The sequence below is a fragment of the Phasianus colchicus genome, chromosome 10 (genome assembly GCF_987193195.1).
Source record: "Phasianus colchicus chromosome 10, bPhaCol1.hap1.1, whole genome shotgun sequence".
Classification (NCBI taxonomy): Eukaryota; Metazoa; Chordata; class Aves; order Galliformes; family Phasianidae; genus Phasianus; species Phasianus colchicus.
The window spans coordinates 11,647,869-11,665,439 of record NC_143445.1 but is presented as its reverse complement, the minus strand read 5'-3'; the positions used below and the strand labels follow the sequence as shown (position 1 = coordinate 11,665,439).

Sequence of the window (17,571 nt, the reverse complement as noted above, 5' to 3'; positions counted from 1 at the left end):
CTTTCAGTGTTCCAAAACATAGACCAGTGGTTTTACTACAGGAGAAATCGTCATGAAAAAGAAAAAAAGAGGTCAGTGCCCCTGTGCAGAAAGCACTGAAGTGTAATTAAAAATAAAAATAAAACAACAACAAAACCAAGACTTAAGTTAGCATAGAAAGGACAGTAGAAAGTAGAGATCTTAAGGGCACTTTATAAAGTTTTGTCTATGAATTCCAAAGTTACTTGTTAACTTAATGACGTGGAACTATGCCAACAGGCAACCTAGAACAGCTTATGTTTCTTTATTTCTGAAGTACTTCCCACTTTTGTGAATAGTTTCAAAAAGTCTGCCTGTCTGTAGAGGTCCTGTGTGCCTTAGGAAAGAGTTCTCCAATATGATAGGAGCAGTATTTTACGCACTGTTGTTCAGCCTATGGTACATGCTGCTACTGGCAAGCATTCTGAGAAATCTATTGTCCACATGAGATTTACAAGACAAAAAAAAAAAAAAAAAAAAAGGATTTCTGCAACTTACAGTTCACAATGAAATCTAAACAGATGCTCTGTAAAACGGTCTTAGTGCGTAAAAAAAAATTTGACTACAGCTGCTGTATAACAATATCAAGAACAAAAGTTACCATAGCTTTTAGTAGGCAATGCTCAGTGATGTAATATCAGTGTCCTCCCAAGAAGGGAATGTTCAGTCTGGCTCATTTAGGAACGTAATCTTTTTTCTCTGATCTCTAAAGTCATAAAATGAACATGGAGGCAGAGAAATTAGAGCAAGAAAAGAGCTATTAGACCATATATTATAGCTCATTATTCCCTCCCTAAAAGGCTACACTGCAGTATATTCATGGGTGCTTTGTCCAGTATACATAAAAACCTGGGAGCATGGAAATAATGAAATAACAATCCTAGTGTGCAGAAATGTCAGTTCTTTACTCTTCTCTTTGATCCATCTATAGGATGAAGAAAAGCTGTAATTGCTGCCATTATGGGGAACAAATCTATTTGCATTTCTACAGCTCTGCAGTTCTAGCTGTGAATGTCTAATCAGTCCTGTTGCTGGAAAAATGTTTTCCTGCCTGTTGTCAAGTCCGATTGCAGCACATTAGCACAGAGATGCTTTACTCCACCCATGTCCTGGCCCACATCAGTGGCTGTGGTGTGGGTTTTTGGAGCCTGTGCAGACGTGTATGAAACAGTGTATTTCATGCAGCAGTGTTAGTGCTTCAGTAGCTACTGCTTTCACCTTTAATGGAATACTGTATAGCATAGCCTGCAAAGCTATCTGTGCTTCTAGAAGAACTGTAAAGCTGCTTGATGTCCTGAATAATGCATGTACACAAATCCCATGGCACACTTTTGCAGGAATAGTGGCATTTACCCCGATGTCCTTATCAGCCTAAGCCATAATAATTACACTGTATATTTCTCACCCACCCTTCTCCTGCAGTTTTGATGGCAGGTTTTGTTTCTCATTCCCTGCCCTACACGGTACTATAGGAATGGTAAGCACTCCATAAGCACTATGCAGTGTCTGCTGTGTTCTGATGCAAACACAGCAGCACAGTGTGAGTGAGGAGCACTTATTAATTTAACCTGAATCTGAGTAAGTTGCACATAGTCTTCTCCTAGTTGGTAGCATTGTGCTTTCTTCACAAACCTGGAAGCTTAAGGTCAGTTTAAGTTTAGCGTACAGTTTTTGTGTCTGATATCCTTTTTCTTGTCATCCAGAACATAAGTACTTTAACTTGGCTAAGTTTAAGGTAACTGTGGAAAAAGGAGGTGGCCAGAGCTGTACAGAATTGGCAAACTGTCAAACGGCTCATGAGAGCAATGGGCATTGTAGAGGTAAGGACAGGTCATTCATTATACCTGAGTCACAGCTCTGCTTGCTCCTTTATAGCCCTTAGTCCAACTGCAGGAGCTCTAATATGCCAGGTAAAGGGAAAACATCATGCAGTCTGTCAGTTATAGACATAATGGGGAAAAAAATAGTGTAATTTCCAATGAAGTAAGCAGCTTGCTCTTACAGACTTTCCTCTGTTTTACTCTTCTTTTTTTTTTTTTTTTTTTTTTTTTGAAGCTCTGTGTCTTGTAAAGAGTTGTATCACAAGGATTTGGTTTGCTGATATGCAAATATTTATGATTCATCTGATGGAATTTTTCTTACCTAGAAGAGAAAGGGAGACTCTTTCTCTGAACACTCTAAATACTCAAAGATCAGTAAAATATTTAAAAATCATGTTGAGAGTGGTGTCTGGGATATACAATCATGCCTAGTGAATAGCAATAAAAATCCCATGTTATTCATGAAGTTACTCTGCATTTACACCCTATGGACAGGAATCAGCTTCTAGTGACATACAGTCTGAGCAAGTGAAAAAGGGATGCACATCTGATTTTTAGTGTTATTTTCAGTGATTGCCACATGCTTGCCATATTCATCTCACCAATCCCATCTAACTTGGTATTTCACGTGGGTTAGACAAAAATTCTGTCTCCAGGTGTCATGGTTTTACATACACACTTAAGGTACTACTTCCAATGTAATCCATTGTGACTGTGTTAGAGCCGTACCAAAGTCAAAATATTTTATACAAATAACTCAAACTTTTCTCATCAGACCCATTTGTTCTTCATATATTTACAAAGTACATTTTCTATGTGAAAGCAGCCAATATCTCACATCTGCATTTCCATTTAATCAGTTTAATTATCATTCATTTGCCTCACCCAGGAAACATTTAAGGCAATTTTCTACTTAATCATTTCTACTAAAAGCTACAGGAGTTGCTTTAGATTTTAAAGACTGTCAAACCTCATTCTGTAGAACAGTGAAGTGTATTTGTTACTTAAACAAGACACACAACCATTATGAGTACCCCACAGTGGAAATAGTGCATCCTCCATGAGACGCACCCAGTCAGTTTGTCCTAAAGATATTAATTCGATAAACTGCTCAGATATTCTGTTGGAAAACTGTCTTTTATACAGCTGACTGTTGTACCTGTTTAAGTCTTCTAATTCGGATTTCAGTGCTAGTAAAATAAAGTAGTACAATAAAAACAGCAATTATTTACAAATTTATTCTGCCTTCAGGGGAAAGAAAATGAGAAACTGGAGAGGGAGTGAAGTAGATTTATTGTAAAGGTTCATTCATGTATCCTACAGGATCTTATAGGTTTATATCCTACAAACCAAAATGAATAGGCAATAATTTCCACCCACTGACATTTACTAGCAATAACTAACCACATTTCCTGGCAGTCCCTAAGCTGTGGTTGGACAAGTCCAGCATCTGCAAAGCATTGAGTTTCACTAGAAATAATCAGCTTCTACTTGTGAATGCACAATGAGCTCTTCCATGGCAAGCTTCATGTGGTTAAACTGGGCAAGCAGCTGAACGCCACATAGCCTTTAGCTCACTCCTCCCCTCCCAGTGGGACAGGAACAGAATTGGGAAGGAAAAAAAAAAAAAAGAAAGAAAAAGAAAGGAAGAGAGAAAGAAAGAGAGGAAGAGAGGAAGAGAGGAAGAGAGGAAGAGAGGAAGGAAGGGAGGAAGGGAGGAAGGGAGGAAGGGAGGAAGGGAGGAAGGGAGGAAGGGAGGAAGGGAGGAAGGGAGAGAGAAAGTCAGTCACTGGCATAAATGACTCCTTGTGGCTACCTGAGGAACAGGGACTGGAATGGTCTGTGAACCTGGAAGCAGAAGTCTTTATTTCTTTCTTGTTACATAGTACCGACTCTTCCCCTGTTTCTGTGCTCCTCAGATACAGTAAGTAGCTCACTGAAGCATCTTTGCCATGGGTGTTTGCTGCATCAGAGAGAAAAGTCAAACCTGCAGGACAACATTAATCCTATCTTAATTACCCATAATTGAAGAACTTGACAAATCCACATGTGATATATTTTTGGTCTTTAAAAAAAAAAAAAAAAGAAAGAAAGAAAGAAAAAGAAAAAAAAAAAAAAAGGACAAAAGGGGTTTAATTCATATGTGGAACCTGTACAGGTAGGTACAGAGCACATTGAGAGCATGAAAAAGGCATAGAGAAGTCAGCATAACACCAAGTACCAATTTAAAATGTGGATGTCTTGGAGCAGGAGCAGAAAGTAGCCTAAATGAAGTGCAAAAGTGAGCAAACAGCTACTACCCAAACAAGGTCTTTTCTCATCTCTGTACAGTTTCAGTTTTTCTTCTGTTTAAAAAGTCCCGTCTGGACTGGTGGGTTTCTTTTTGTGTCTGCACACTTACAGAGCTTGTCAGACTTTTAGATATCTAATGTTTGGGTTTCAATTATTAAAGAATAAAAGAAGTAACCCTAACTTGGAAACATGAAAATCAAAGACAATATTCATATGTCTCTTCCTTTTTGTATGAGACACTGAACCAAGCACAGGTAGATAAATACCTGAAAACACTCAAAACTTAGCAAGGTTCCTGTCTGTGCTAAAAGCATCCATTTATTTTAACTAAAAGTGTATTTTACATTTGAAAACTGCACTGTAAATGAAGTGTTCATCTAGAATACCCAACAATTTGCACGTAAGGTATGAGTTCTTTTCTTGTTCTTCACCACTTTTATCACTATTTGACTGAGCTAGTCCAATAAAAGTGCTAAAATGGTTTCAAACATATTTCTTTATAGTTCATTTCATGTCCTATGCTACAACAGGTTACTCTCTAATCTAATTTACATTATACCAAAATCAGAAAATGATCATTAATTATCTTTGATAGCAATACAGACTCATTTAAAGGGAATATGAGGTGGTCCTATGAGAACCCATTGCAACTGATCCTTGCAAACATAAGATCATTGTACGCTGATGGGAAATACTAAATCAAAATATTTTCATATTTTAAATGTAGTATTCTTCAAATGTGGGCCAAAAATATGGCTGTTTCAGAGTTCCTGTTGATTTTCAGTCTGAATTTTTAGGATAGCAGCTAACTTACTCATGAATTAGTTCAGAGTGAATAGCAAACAGAAACACATCTGTCTTCTGCACAGACTGATAACATTTTAGCAGTGTTTCACTACTTGGAGAGAAAGTGAAAACCGTTGATTCTCAACCTCTTGTCTTTAAAGACTGTCCTCAAAATTTCTGCTGAATTGGTTTTTTTATTTCCTTTTAATTATGGAATCATTGAGCTCTATCAATTTTGAAGACTTTCCCTCATCAGGTCTTTCTACTAACATTCTTAGTTGTCTTGAAATGTATTTCTGAAAGTAGGATTTTGCTGTTACATGGAGTTCTGAAGAAATCTCAGTTAAAAGTTTTTTGACAGAAGGAATATTTTTGAGGTAAAAAAGAAAAGGCAAAATGATCCTCATTTAATTCCTCTGTCAATATAATAATGATAGGACATTTGAAGCTGATCAGAGGTGAAGAAAATAGATACAAATTCTTAGTCCACAGCTAATCTGTGATACTTTCTGCTATCAGACCTTGCTAAAGCCGTGGATTTAGCAGAGTCTTTAATAAAATCAGACATTTATATTGATAATGAGATAGGATTAGAGGTCTTCACATTTCAGAATACAAAGCACCCACTCATCTGTGGATCAGAAAGAAACCTCTTTTAAAGAAAGTAGTTTTCTGATTGTCTATAAGAGGTTTTCTTGAACTTAGGAAATCTCTTGAATGTTTTGACCACGCTATTTTCTTTAGGCTATCAATATCTTCTGGTGTAGAGAGAAATTTTCATTCTATGGTTGCTATAATAATGACACTCATAGAAACAACTGACTGGTGAACTAAATCACTGCTGTCCAGATGAATTAGCCAATTCAGTAGTGAATCTCATTTACCTAACACTTTTATTTCCTGTTCATTAGTGTCATTAGTTCTGTAGTCATCATTAAATTATGATGTTTTCAACTTCTATAGGGAATACCCTATCAATACATTTTTATTATCTCTTCTGCAAACTGGGTATTGTCAGTCCTTCTCATATGGAGGTCTTCTCTTAGTGTTGTTAATATTTTTCTCAAAATTTAATCAGCATTTTTATAACAGCTCATTATGGATTTCTAAAATCATTTACCAACATGGTTTCTGGAAAATCTTACCTCTCATTTACATTTGTTCTTATTTTTACTTTCACCTGTCATTTACTGATACCTGTCTCAAAATATCCATGTAAAATCTCAGTTATCCAGTATTTATTGTAAAGTTTCTTAATAAATAACATTGAGTTAAGTAAATCTTGATGTGATGTTTAAATCTTTGTAGTGCAATGAAATATTCAGCAGTAGTATATATTGGATGCAGTACAGCTGACAGTGTTTCATGGCTCATTTACCCAAGTAATTATGAGATTGTAGCCATCACTCAAAGACCGAGTGCAGCTTTTTCATTGCAAAGACATTCAGGTTTAATGGCTCTGATTTAAATGGAGCTCAGGAGCAGAGGGATGCTGGAGTTGTGCTATACTCATTAAAAGAATATTTAAAAAGCATTAAATAATATTGTGCAGTTGTAAACAGTGGTGGATTGGCTGGTACGACTTTAATGCAAAACACTGTGTAACTATAGTAAAGAAAGGACTATTTGCAATCCAATCTGAAAAAGACTGAACTTTGTGGGAAGCTTTTAAACAAACAAAAAAGCAAATTGGAAACCTGTTTATAGACAGTTTCCAGCTATGTTCAGTGACCTCAACTGACTTTTCAGCTCACAAAGGCACACATCTCACTTGGAAATCACTGCAAAGAATGAGTTAGTAGGGCATAAAGTTAAAATATAAGCAGCACATGGCAGAGCAAAGCAAAAAATATTCAACCTGGAGATATCATGATTTAAGAAACTACTTTAAAAAAAATTAATAAATTATTTTGTAAGGAAAATATAAAGGTATTCCATTTTTCTAGTTAATTCTTAGCTAGATTAACTGACAGACTGTGACATAACTGAACATTAGTAAGTAGACCGATTTACACGTGGTAAAATATGTTTGAGGACAGTCTAGTAATGTCAAAATGAGATGTGTGTCATTCATCTTGACTTACTTTTGCCACCTTGTTAACATTATCTGCAAAATCTGCAATTGCACCTTTAAATTAAACACATCTTTGTATTACAACAGACATTTTCCATGGTCCAGGTGTATTACAGAAGACTAATGAAAACCTTGAATTGTAGCAATTCTTGAGCAAGACTCCATAGGAGAGTGTTGTAAGCTAAGGCTCACATTCAGGCTTTTTGATCCCTCAGGCATTCTGCACTCTCATTCAGGCCATGCTAAAGCAACATACACTAATACATTTGGGCCTTTTCTAAATTCCAAGTAAGCTTTGGCTTCACTTCAGCCTCCAAAGGCTGTGACTGGGGTCAGATCAGCACTGGGTGCATGTGCACCCATTGGCACCTCTAAGTTAGCTGCCAGGGAGGCTGCTGATGCATGCTGCTGTCCTCTTGCATGTGTGCCCCTTGCTGCAGCCTGTAATTGGACGTGTGTGCATGTGCTTCAGTGATCTCTCCCAGTACGAGCATAAGAAAGGACAATCTCTCTCTTTGGTCCTATACCTATAAAGAGGGGTGTAAAACCTAAGATAAATATTACTTCAATACAACCCTTCTTACTCCTGCCCACCTAAATCCTATCTTTGAGGTGTGCACTTCTCTCTACTAGGCCTTCCTATCAAAACTTCTGATTTAGAAGAAAATAGGGGATTATCTGTGACTACTAGAAGACTTGCATGTTAGATATCGCTAAGCAAAAGCTCTTCTGACACCACCTAATGCCCAGTCAGGAGCACAGCTGTGCTCATTTGAACAGTTTCCCTCAGGTCTATAGGTACTGAATAGTAATGATGCTCATCAGCTGAGCCATGACTGTTCCTCAGGTAACTAGGTATGCAGAGGGTTAGTAAAGCCCATTTCTTTTCTGTTTTTCCAATCCTGCCTGTGAGATTTATACAGAATACATCAAGGTAAATTTACTGTTGGTTTGCAGTTACGTGAGATGCTTCAGTGAGGTTTACTCTTGCCTTGATTAGTTAGCAGGTGATTTATTGAAGAGAAGGTCATGTAATAACTTTTCTAGTGACAAAACTGATTTAGAAGATGACAAAAGGAAGAATACATTGGTGCATAATGTATTTTCAAACAGTGAATCACTGTTGCCAAAACAATGGTGAGAAGAATTCCACTGTACAGAAAAAGCTATAGGAAGAAATAGAATGATCAGATTAAAGAAATTAATATTTCTTTTTCATCTCTACTATTTATATTTCACTGTATACATTTTAAATCCTGACTCTTTTCATTGCTGTTGCAATATCAGTCAATCACTATCTTACTTCATACACTACCAGGAATAAAATCTTTGTTCTCTTTTTTTGTATAATTGGGTTATTAATATTGCTATTCATTATGAAAAGAAAGAAATGCCACTCCTCAGGTTTTTATTCATCTTTCACTTGCATGATTACAATCTGTAGCTATGTTCAGCTGGCTTCGAGCTACAAGCTAATCATATCTAGAAGTAAGGTTCTTTGAGGAGATAAAATATGAGATGAAAAATTCTCTGTAGATGAGAAAACACACTTGGCAAGAAAGATTTAAATTACAAATCTCAGTCATACTACATAGCACAGCTGCACACACATTTTAAATCTAGAATTAGGCTTTTTAAACCTTTAACACAATAAAAACTTCTGTACTGATATTCAGCAGGGATGCTGCAATAAATAACAAAACAGAAAGAAAAAAAAAAAAAGACAACTGCTGATAAAGTCATCAGGCAGATGGGTCTGTCTGTATTGAGGATATGGCATGTATATTGTGCACCTTCCTTTAATGGCTCCTGTTACATTCTAATTATGTTCCCTGCAGCTTTTAAATTGAGAATAGAGTCTTGTGGAACTGATAGGTTTTCCCTTTAGCTTGCATATGAGGATACAATTTCTTATTAAAGAAGAAACATTCTATAAACCAACCTAACAATCTGTATGTACAGCCATACTTCTTTGTTTGCTGTAATGCAGATGGACAGGCACTGTGATGCCACTTTCTGCAGCTGAGGATTTGGTCAGGAATCAAGGCTCAGCACAGGTTTTCTCTCCTCACTGTGGCATCAGGCACATTTTTACTATGAGCAATTTGTGGGATTTATTTCAGCTTGTATTTGTCTCACCTCACACGTACCTAAGCTACCTTGTGCAAACAAAACAAACTTATACTTTTGCATAGCAGGCTGGGTCAAAGCTCAGAGACAGTACTGCTTCTCTGAGTCTATCTCTGGAAATATGAGCAAGCAGAATACTGATTTTCTTTGTGTGTTTATGTTGGATGAATCGTCTGCTGCATTGTGGGACAATATTTGGTAGTTTCATTTGGATCTTTGTGATTCTGCTATTTCAGCCTGTTCTATATGTACCTGAAACTAGTATGGGTGAATTGCTTTTACCACAATATCAGATGTTTGACAGTGATTCTACAGAAGGTTTTCATCTGCACTAGCAATCATTGCTTTTGTGCTTTCTAAATGAAGATAGAAACTTCAGAAGGAAACAATTTATTTGCTCTTAGAAGATCAAAATGGATAAAACTAGGGGTATGACAAGGTTCTTCTGTCAGTGGCAATCTCTGCCTGTCATCGCACTGTTCTCTCCTCTGCTTGCTGTTCATGCATATGTTGTCCCTCTCCACAGTGTTTTTGGACCCCATATCCAGTGGGCTTGCATATCCAGAAATGCTTGTAACTTGCTGCTATTTGCCAGCTGCATTTAGGTATGGTAAAACCTTTTGCTATGTGTTTAGTTATTAGGTATGCTGCTTATTGACGTGTTTCTTATATAGCCCTTCTTGTCCACTCATACGGCTAAACTCTTGCCAGGAGCTCATCTTTCCTCTCTTGGTGACTCCAGTATCTTTTTCCTCATGCCTTCCCTGATGTAATCTGACCCCATTTGTGGCTATTCAACCCTTCTGTTAAAATTGTTGACAGCTTTAAATCTTTCCTATAGCCTCCTTCTATTCTACATCAAACACACCCTGCTGGCTTTTACTGTAAAACTACAAATAATTTCGTATTTACTAGCTGTGTTTTGGACAGATGTTTTAATATTCAGAACTTTCAGAGCTTACCCAAAACCCCCAAAGCAATTTCAGTATCTCTTCTCACATGATTTCTTAAAACCAGCTGTTGCTAAAAGAAACTCTTGTAAACTGCACAGTTATGTGCAGCTTCTCCTGAGCATTTAAATAGTTACTCCTTAGGAGAGAGCTCTTTTCTTCCTCTACATTTAAACAGCAGCTGGTCTAGAATGTCCCAGTCCCAGACTAGACTTCCTTGAGAGCATCTGTATTCATAAGCTCTCTGTAAACATCCAGCATTACCCAGACAGCCAATGCTCTCTACATACTCCATTCTTGAAGGCACAGCAAAAAAAATTGTACCAACTGAACTGTGGGAATTAAAAAGCAAAACAAAACAAAACAAACAAACAAAAAAGACCCCAACCAACTGGACCTCTAACAAACATATTATTTCCTCTTTATTCACACAGGTAAGCTTTAATGCAGGCCAGATGCTTGGAACCACAAGTGCTATGCAGAATTGTTATTCTGGTTCTTCAGTAACTGTTATTTACTTTGATTTTTTTTAATTTTTTTTTTACGTCTGAAGTTTATTTTGTGTTCTACTGAGATTTCATGTGGTCTACTTGTTTATTCACACCAGAAATACTTGTAACGAAAGCTCAGTTTCCCAGAAAATGATTCTGACTTCAAGTCAAATATTTATATGGTGTTTCCTCTTCTGTGCAATGACAACATTGTGTGTAGCATATTTTAGAGCTGAGGCACTTTGTACTTGCCAGTCTTGCATAATTTGGAAAATTCTAAATTCTCCTGTGTTTCATTTACATTTCTGTTTTTTCCTTTTCTGTTAAATGGCAAAAAATACATGTTCTGGCTTCATGTGATATTCCCCATGCTTTCAAATAATATTATGTTGGGTGCAGAAAATGTCAGGTCTCCTACAGTACAGCTGAGTTTTTTTCTTCTATTGTATTCCTTTATTAATATTCCAAATCATTGACCAAATCAGTTATTCACAAATATTGTTTGCAGCAGTGAGCCACCACCGAGTCTGAGAAGTCTTCAGTGACTGTTCATTACTATTCAGTTTACACACCTTTTTTCTCTAAAATATTTTTCTATTCAGGTCATACAGGGAATTTGATGAATTTGCATATTTATTCATGATAAGAGGGTAGGGCAACCCAAAATAAATTCCCTGCTAAATAGTGATTATACATTATTCCTTTAATATACTTCTAGATCCAAAACAGCTATGGATTGAGACACTTTGTCACCTAGCAAAATCCACATCTTCAAATTACCTAAACAAAGCTGAAGGAATAGAGGAGAAAAGAATTAGACATCAATGTGTGGTAGCCTCATGCTCAGACTTTCCCTTACCCAAGATGAGGACCAAGGTCATCTGTTACCACATCAAACATACATATTCACACACTTCCCAGCTGTCTAATTTAATGAATAATGGCTAATGCTAAGCAAGTTGAAGCAGCTTCTAGGCACTAGGAACCTGGAGTCTCTCTTCAGCTTCTTCTCTAATGAAAATGAAGAAGGTTAACAAGGTGAAGCAGGAATTTGAACCTGAGGCTCACACACCTTATGTATCAGAGAACTGAGGAAAAGGGGAAAGCAAAGTGGAACTATCCCTTTTTCATTCATCTTTGACCTTTGTGCCCAGCAACTCTCTAACAGATCTTTGTGGCGAGACCGGTCATTCACTAGATCAGGAATGCAAAAAGATCTTTGAACAAGCAGTACCTTCATTACACAGTGCTGGAAAACCTCCTTCACCCCTCAAAGACTGGTAAGGGAGTTAAGGAGCTTTACTGATGAAAATAAAGGATAGCAAGGTTCTAGGCAGCAACTCAGGATTCCTATTCTCAACATAAGAGCCTTGTGTCTAAGTCTCTTCTTAGATCTGTTGCTTGTATTTTTTTGTTCCACTAACTATACATGCTTCTTCACTATGGGAAAAAAAGAATGATATCTCAAGTGACTAATAGAGACCTCTAAATGATGCATATTTCACAGCAAAAATGCAAAATTCAGACTTACATGTAGAAAACAGCAATTAATTTATAATGTTTATTATCAGAGAAGTATTGCTCAGGGCACAGAGAGAAAGGTCTCATACTGAAGGGGCATCCACTTTCCCAAAGAATCTACAAGATTGAAGTAGATTAAAAACATGATCTAAGACGCATATGAATTATGTTGCAAGTGTATTTTAAAGGCAAGATTTTCAAAGCTATATTGGAAATATGTTATGTTAGTTGCAGCTGGGCTTCTATTTTCTTTATTGAGCCCTGGAGATCTCAGTTCTGATACAAAATTCAGTAACAAAGATTATTTGACAGATGGAAAAACAGAAGTATTGTTTTATATTGTTCATTAACTTGATCTGTGTCAATAGCCTACTCTTCATAAACAGTGTGGACTGGACTGGGAATGTATTCCAGTGGGAAAGCAACATTCCGGTGAAAATTCAAGAGTACTAACACCTTATTTATATCTTTATAACTGATATTTTAATAATACTTTTATTTCAAATGTATACTAAATGGACTGTTGAAGATTATTAAGGCAATTTGATTTGCTGAAACTTGTCACTGGTGTATGCTTTTCTCCTTGGATTTCCATTAAGAGCAGTTATGTTGTGCAGCATTTTATGATGTTTAATGTCACTGCAGTTGGAAGCTCAAGTATCCGGATGAGATTCCAGTTTTAAATATGTAGTGTAAAAGTCACAGTGGATTAATTCTTTCTCTAAAGAGATTTGTTGTTAACATTTGTCATAGATAAATTGCTTTATTGTTTGTGTTTGTCTACACTAGACTGCATCACCTGAACAATCTCTATCAGCTAATAAAATGTTAAAGCAAGGCTGGCATTTTTGAACAAACAATTTTGAATAAAAAATTAGCTGGAATGCATAGGGTTAGGACTTGACCTTGGTTTGAGCACTCCAAGATACAGAGTAACTTCTGTGATGTAAGAGGACATTTCTTAGTTCTAACCTATAAAGTTGAGAAAAGGATCTGATTTCTAATGGAGAGTAACGGAAGTATTTTTATTTAAAAAGTAAATCTGTAAAAAACTAATCATGTTACATGCTCAGCTTGTGATACGTATAGATAAATGCAATGAGGTAAAATCAAATTCATTAATAGTAAGCAGATTGTATTACGGCAAATTTATTAAATGATTTTCCAGAGAGCAAACTCTCACCCATAGTTCAATTAATTTTACAAACATCAGAGAAGTTACTCCAGTTTAGAAGTGCCCTTTGATTTCCACTTTTCAAAATAGCCTCTGTGCCAAACTTCTTGTGTAATCTGGAGAGATAATAAGAAACTGAATTTTGAGAGGAGTAGAAAGTGACAATGGAAAATGAAAGCAATGTGTTCTATAATGTTAAGAGCACTTCATTTTTTTCAATTTGTGTGGCTGTGTCCAATAAGAAGTCACTCTGAGTGATGATAAATGATCACTTTGAATAATGTACAGCCCTTATTAAAAACATACAGCTTTTAAAGAAAAGATAACAACTAAGTTTTAAAAGTTCATCTCAGTATGAAAGGATTTGTGTGCATATTTTCAAATGTGCCAGGTGGATGAGGTGCAAGTACAGATTCTTTGGATTCATTTAAGCCAGCAGTTTCTTAAACAGTCCAAAAATATTTCTGACCACTGGGGAATTCTATGATGACCTGTTTCCCTCTTTTTAGGTTTTTGTAGCTGAAAATTTGCTCTGTCAAACAGTGTTATTGCACTCCTCATATCAGTTGTAGTTTCCATGAAAATAAATAGGAGCCATTACTTTTGGAGTGATTTACATATTAACTAGATCAGAAATATACATTTAAAATATATATATACTACAGATTTTAACAATAAGTAAATTTATTTTCCTAAAGACATTTCAGTGTTATTCTTAGAGTACACATCTCTGAAATTATTAATGAATTATATAAACCACTGATAACACTTTGTGTGAATCTATGGGAGGTTCAGCAGTGCATTTTGAAGTGTGACTTTGTTGCCTCACTGTGAAACACTGTGAGCTGTGAAACGTCTGCCTCATTTAAAAATTCATCGGGAATTTTGAATACAATATTTAAAAGCTAATGGCTATGAAGATGATTAATTTAAAAATGTTAGAACAAACCACACAGCTGATTTTTACTGTCTTTGTGTAAAGGCTCTATAACATTAGGCAAATCTGTCTTGATAATGTCTTTTTCGGCTTACATTATCTTTCCTTCTGAAAAATAAACAACTTGAAGTATTGTCCTTTGCCAACAGCAGAGGGCAATTATTCATAAAAGTCTTTGCATTTGAACTGTCTATAAAGTTTAATGGTGCTGGAATAGTTTAATAGGAAATAGAATTTTTATGACAGTAATTTATGTTCATTATTCAAATGGTATGGTTATTTAAAAGAAGCTGAAGAGAACAAGAAACTGCTTAATATTGTGAAACTAGCAAAAGTGTTATATACTGTGTCTTCACGACTATCTTGTCTTTCCTATGACAGGTTGATAATGTATGGTTTTGTGAAGGCCATGGTACACATTGGCCAGTTAAAAGGATGGGAATTCCACTTCACTGACTGTTTATTTTTTGGATCACTGATGTCTGCCACAGATCCAGGTAACACTTATTTTCAAAACTCAGACAAGTAAATAAGAAAATAATGTCTGTATATGCCATCAAAATGTTTGAACTGTAAGTTCTTCTTGATTTTGATACCTCTAGTTGATAAATATCTGATATTCTGATTATCATAAGACAAAGTGCCTCCAAAGATTCCTACTGCAAATTGTTTTAGTAACTGTTTTACCTACGTGAAGTTCTCAAACCTTATAAATGCAGTTGCTGACGTGACTGAAATAACGTTTTTCTCAAGTTCTCAAGACAGCTATCTGTTTATTGCTGGCCCTGGTGCACTCCAGAGTGCAGTTGGCCCTTTGGGCTCCAGGGCATACTTCTGCCTCAGATTCAACTTGCTGTCAATCAAAATCCCCAGATCCCTTTCTGTGGGGTTGCTCTTCAATATCTCATCCTCCACTCTGTGCATACATCCAGGGATGCCCCATCTTAGATGCGGAATCTGGCACTTGGTCTTGCTAAATTTTATAAAGTTGGTGATTGCCCAGATTTATCAAGATCTGTCTACAAGGCTTCTCAACCACCTAGTGAATCAACAGCTCCTCCTAATTTAGTATCATCTGCAGACTTAGTATGCATTCAAGTCCCGCATCCAGATCATTTATAAAATGTGTGATTTAACCCAGTTTAAAGATATATGGAGCTAGCTTTCAGATCTCACTGTATAAATATTTTTATAAGGGATCAGTTTAAAATTTGAATGCAGTGTTGCATGGTAATTACAATTCTGAAAATATAGATGCCAACATGTTGACATGAGCTTGCAGATGTTAGATTTAAAGCTAAAGTTACAGTAAGCATCCAAGTGTGAGAGAAATAGATTCAAAATTTGAATCTGAAATATGGAGTTTTAAAATGAGAAAATCATTTAGATTCAAAGAGAACTCTGGAGATCTTACTATCCACCTTAATAATTAAAGCAGAGCTGACCTCAAAGTTATTCATAGACTTAGCAAGTTTTAGTTACATAGAATATGTTTATAGTCAGCACTCTGGCACTAGAATAAAGTACTGCTTTTTGCATCCTTGGAAACACAGTGAAAAAGGAGGTGAAAAGATAACATTCGATATCTTCTGTACATTACAGAAAAGGACCTAGGCATCCTGGTGGACAACAGATTAGCCATATGCCAGCAATGTGCCCTTGTGGCCAAGGCCACTGGTATCTTGGGGTGAGTTAAAAAGTATGTGGACAGCAGAGCAAAGGAGGTGATCTTCCTCCTCTGCTCTGCCCTGGTGAGTACCCTCTCTGAACAGCTTCACATCTTTTTTGTACTGGGGGCCCCAGACCTGGACCCAGTACTCCAGATGGGGCCTCACGAGGGCAGAGTAGAGAAGAACAATCACCTCTCCATCCCTGCTGGCCACCCCTCTTCTGATGGAGCCCAAGATACCATTGCCCTTCCAAGTGCAACAGCATGCTGCTGGTTCATGTTCAGTATTTCATCCACCAGGACCTCCAGGTCCTTCTCCTCAAGGTTGCTCTCAAAGAGGTCTTCTCCCACCCTGTACATGTATCTGGGATTACTCTGATCCAATTGCAAAACCTTCCATTTTGCTATGTTGGACCTCATTAGCTTCACATGCCCCCCCCCCGTTCAAGGTTGAGGTCCCTCTGCATGGCATCCCTTCCTTCTGTCAACTGCACCACTCAGCTTGGTGTCGTCAGCAAATTTGCTGAGGGTGCACTCAAGTGCACCTGCGATATTGTGTCCAGTTCAGGGCTTCTCAGTTCAAGATAGACAAGGAACTACTCAAGAGAGTCCAGCAGAGTGTTACAAAGATGATAGGAGACTGAAGCAGCTACCACATGAGGAAAGGCTGAGAGACCTGAGATTATTCAGCCTGAAGAAATGTGGGAGGTAATCTTATCAATGCTTATAAATATCTAAAGAGTGAAAGTCAAGTGGATGAGGGCAGACTTTTTTTTCAGTCATGTGCAGCAACAGGACAAGGGGCAGTGAGTAAAAACTGGAACACATTTCATATGAACATGAGGAAAAAATCATTTACTGTGAGAGTGACAGACCATTGGAACAGGCTGCCCAGAGAGATTGTGGAGTGTCCTTCCTTGGAGATATTCAAAATCTACCTGAAAATTTCTTGTGCTACCTACTCTAGGACAGCTGCTTTAGTAGATTCACTACATTTCTGTGATGCTGTGAATACCGTGTAAAAGAGACAAAGTAAAAAGAATACACTGGATTTTTGCAAAATTTCCAGTTCAGCAGTTAAAGGAAATAGAACAAAAAGCATTTTATGATGCACATGGCATGCTGTGTTAGTATTAACTATTCCTGACAAGCTTCTCTAAGAAATGTATGATAAAAAGCAACACTGTTCCACAAATTTGTTCCATTCATTAAAAGAAACCTCAATATTTAACAAAAGACTTTGACAGCTTGTAATTTATCATCCTGATGGCTTAAAAATATCATGTAAAACAACTTATTTGTTGTTGTAAGACTGCTGTAAAAGCTGCATCAAATTGTTATTCTCAAATTAAATGAAACATACAACATGCTGCCACTTATGAAACCACCCAACTATTTTAATAATATTCAGCCCATGATTGGAGCCCATCCTCACAGCAAGAGAAGAACACAGAAACTAAAAGCACAAATTAAACATAAGACAAATAATTGCTTCTGGAATAAAAGGTTGCTTAAAGCAACTGAGTACACTTCTTGATTGTACTATGAATAGAGTTGTGTTGTTGGCTTAGTTTTTTTCCCATTTTCCATTCCAACTCTATTTAGATCCCCAAATGAAAATGTAAATGATTTATAAGGAGATATGTATAAGACAAACAGAGTGATTTTGGCTATAATAGTATTAAATCACCACTGAGTAATCTAGAAGA

General features: G+C 36.7%; 1 protein-coding gene across 1 annotated transcript in view; it reads left to right on the top strand.

Moving 5' to 3' along the window:
• The window catches only part of SLC9A9 (solute carrier family 9 member A9), a 172,627-nt gene that overhangs the window by 21,227 nt on the left and 133,829 nt on the right, over positions 1 to 17,571 (top strand). The window contains 1 exon segment of the mRNA XM_031596281.2: positions 14,575 to 14,690. Coding sequence (XP_031452141.2) covers positions 14,575 to 14,690 — 116 coding nt within the window.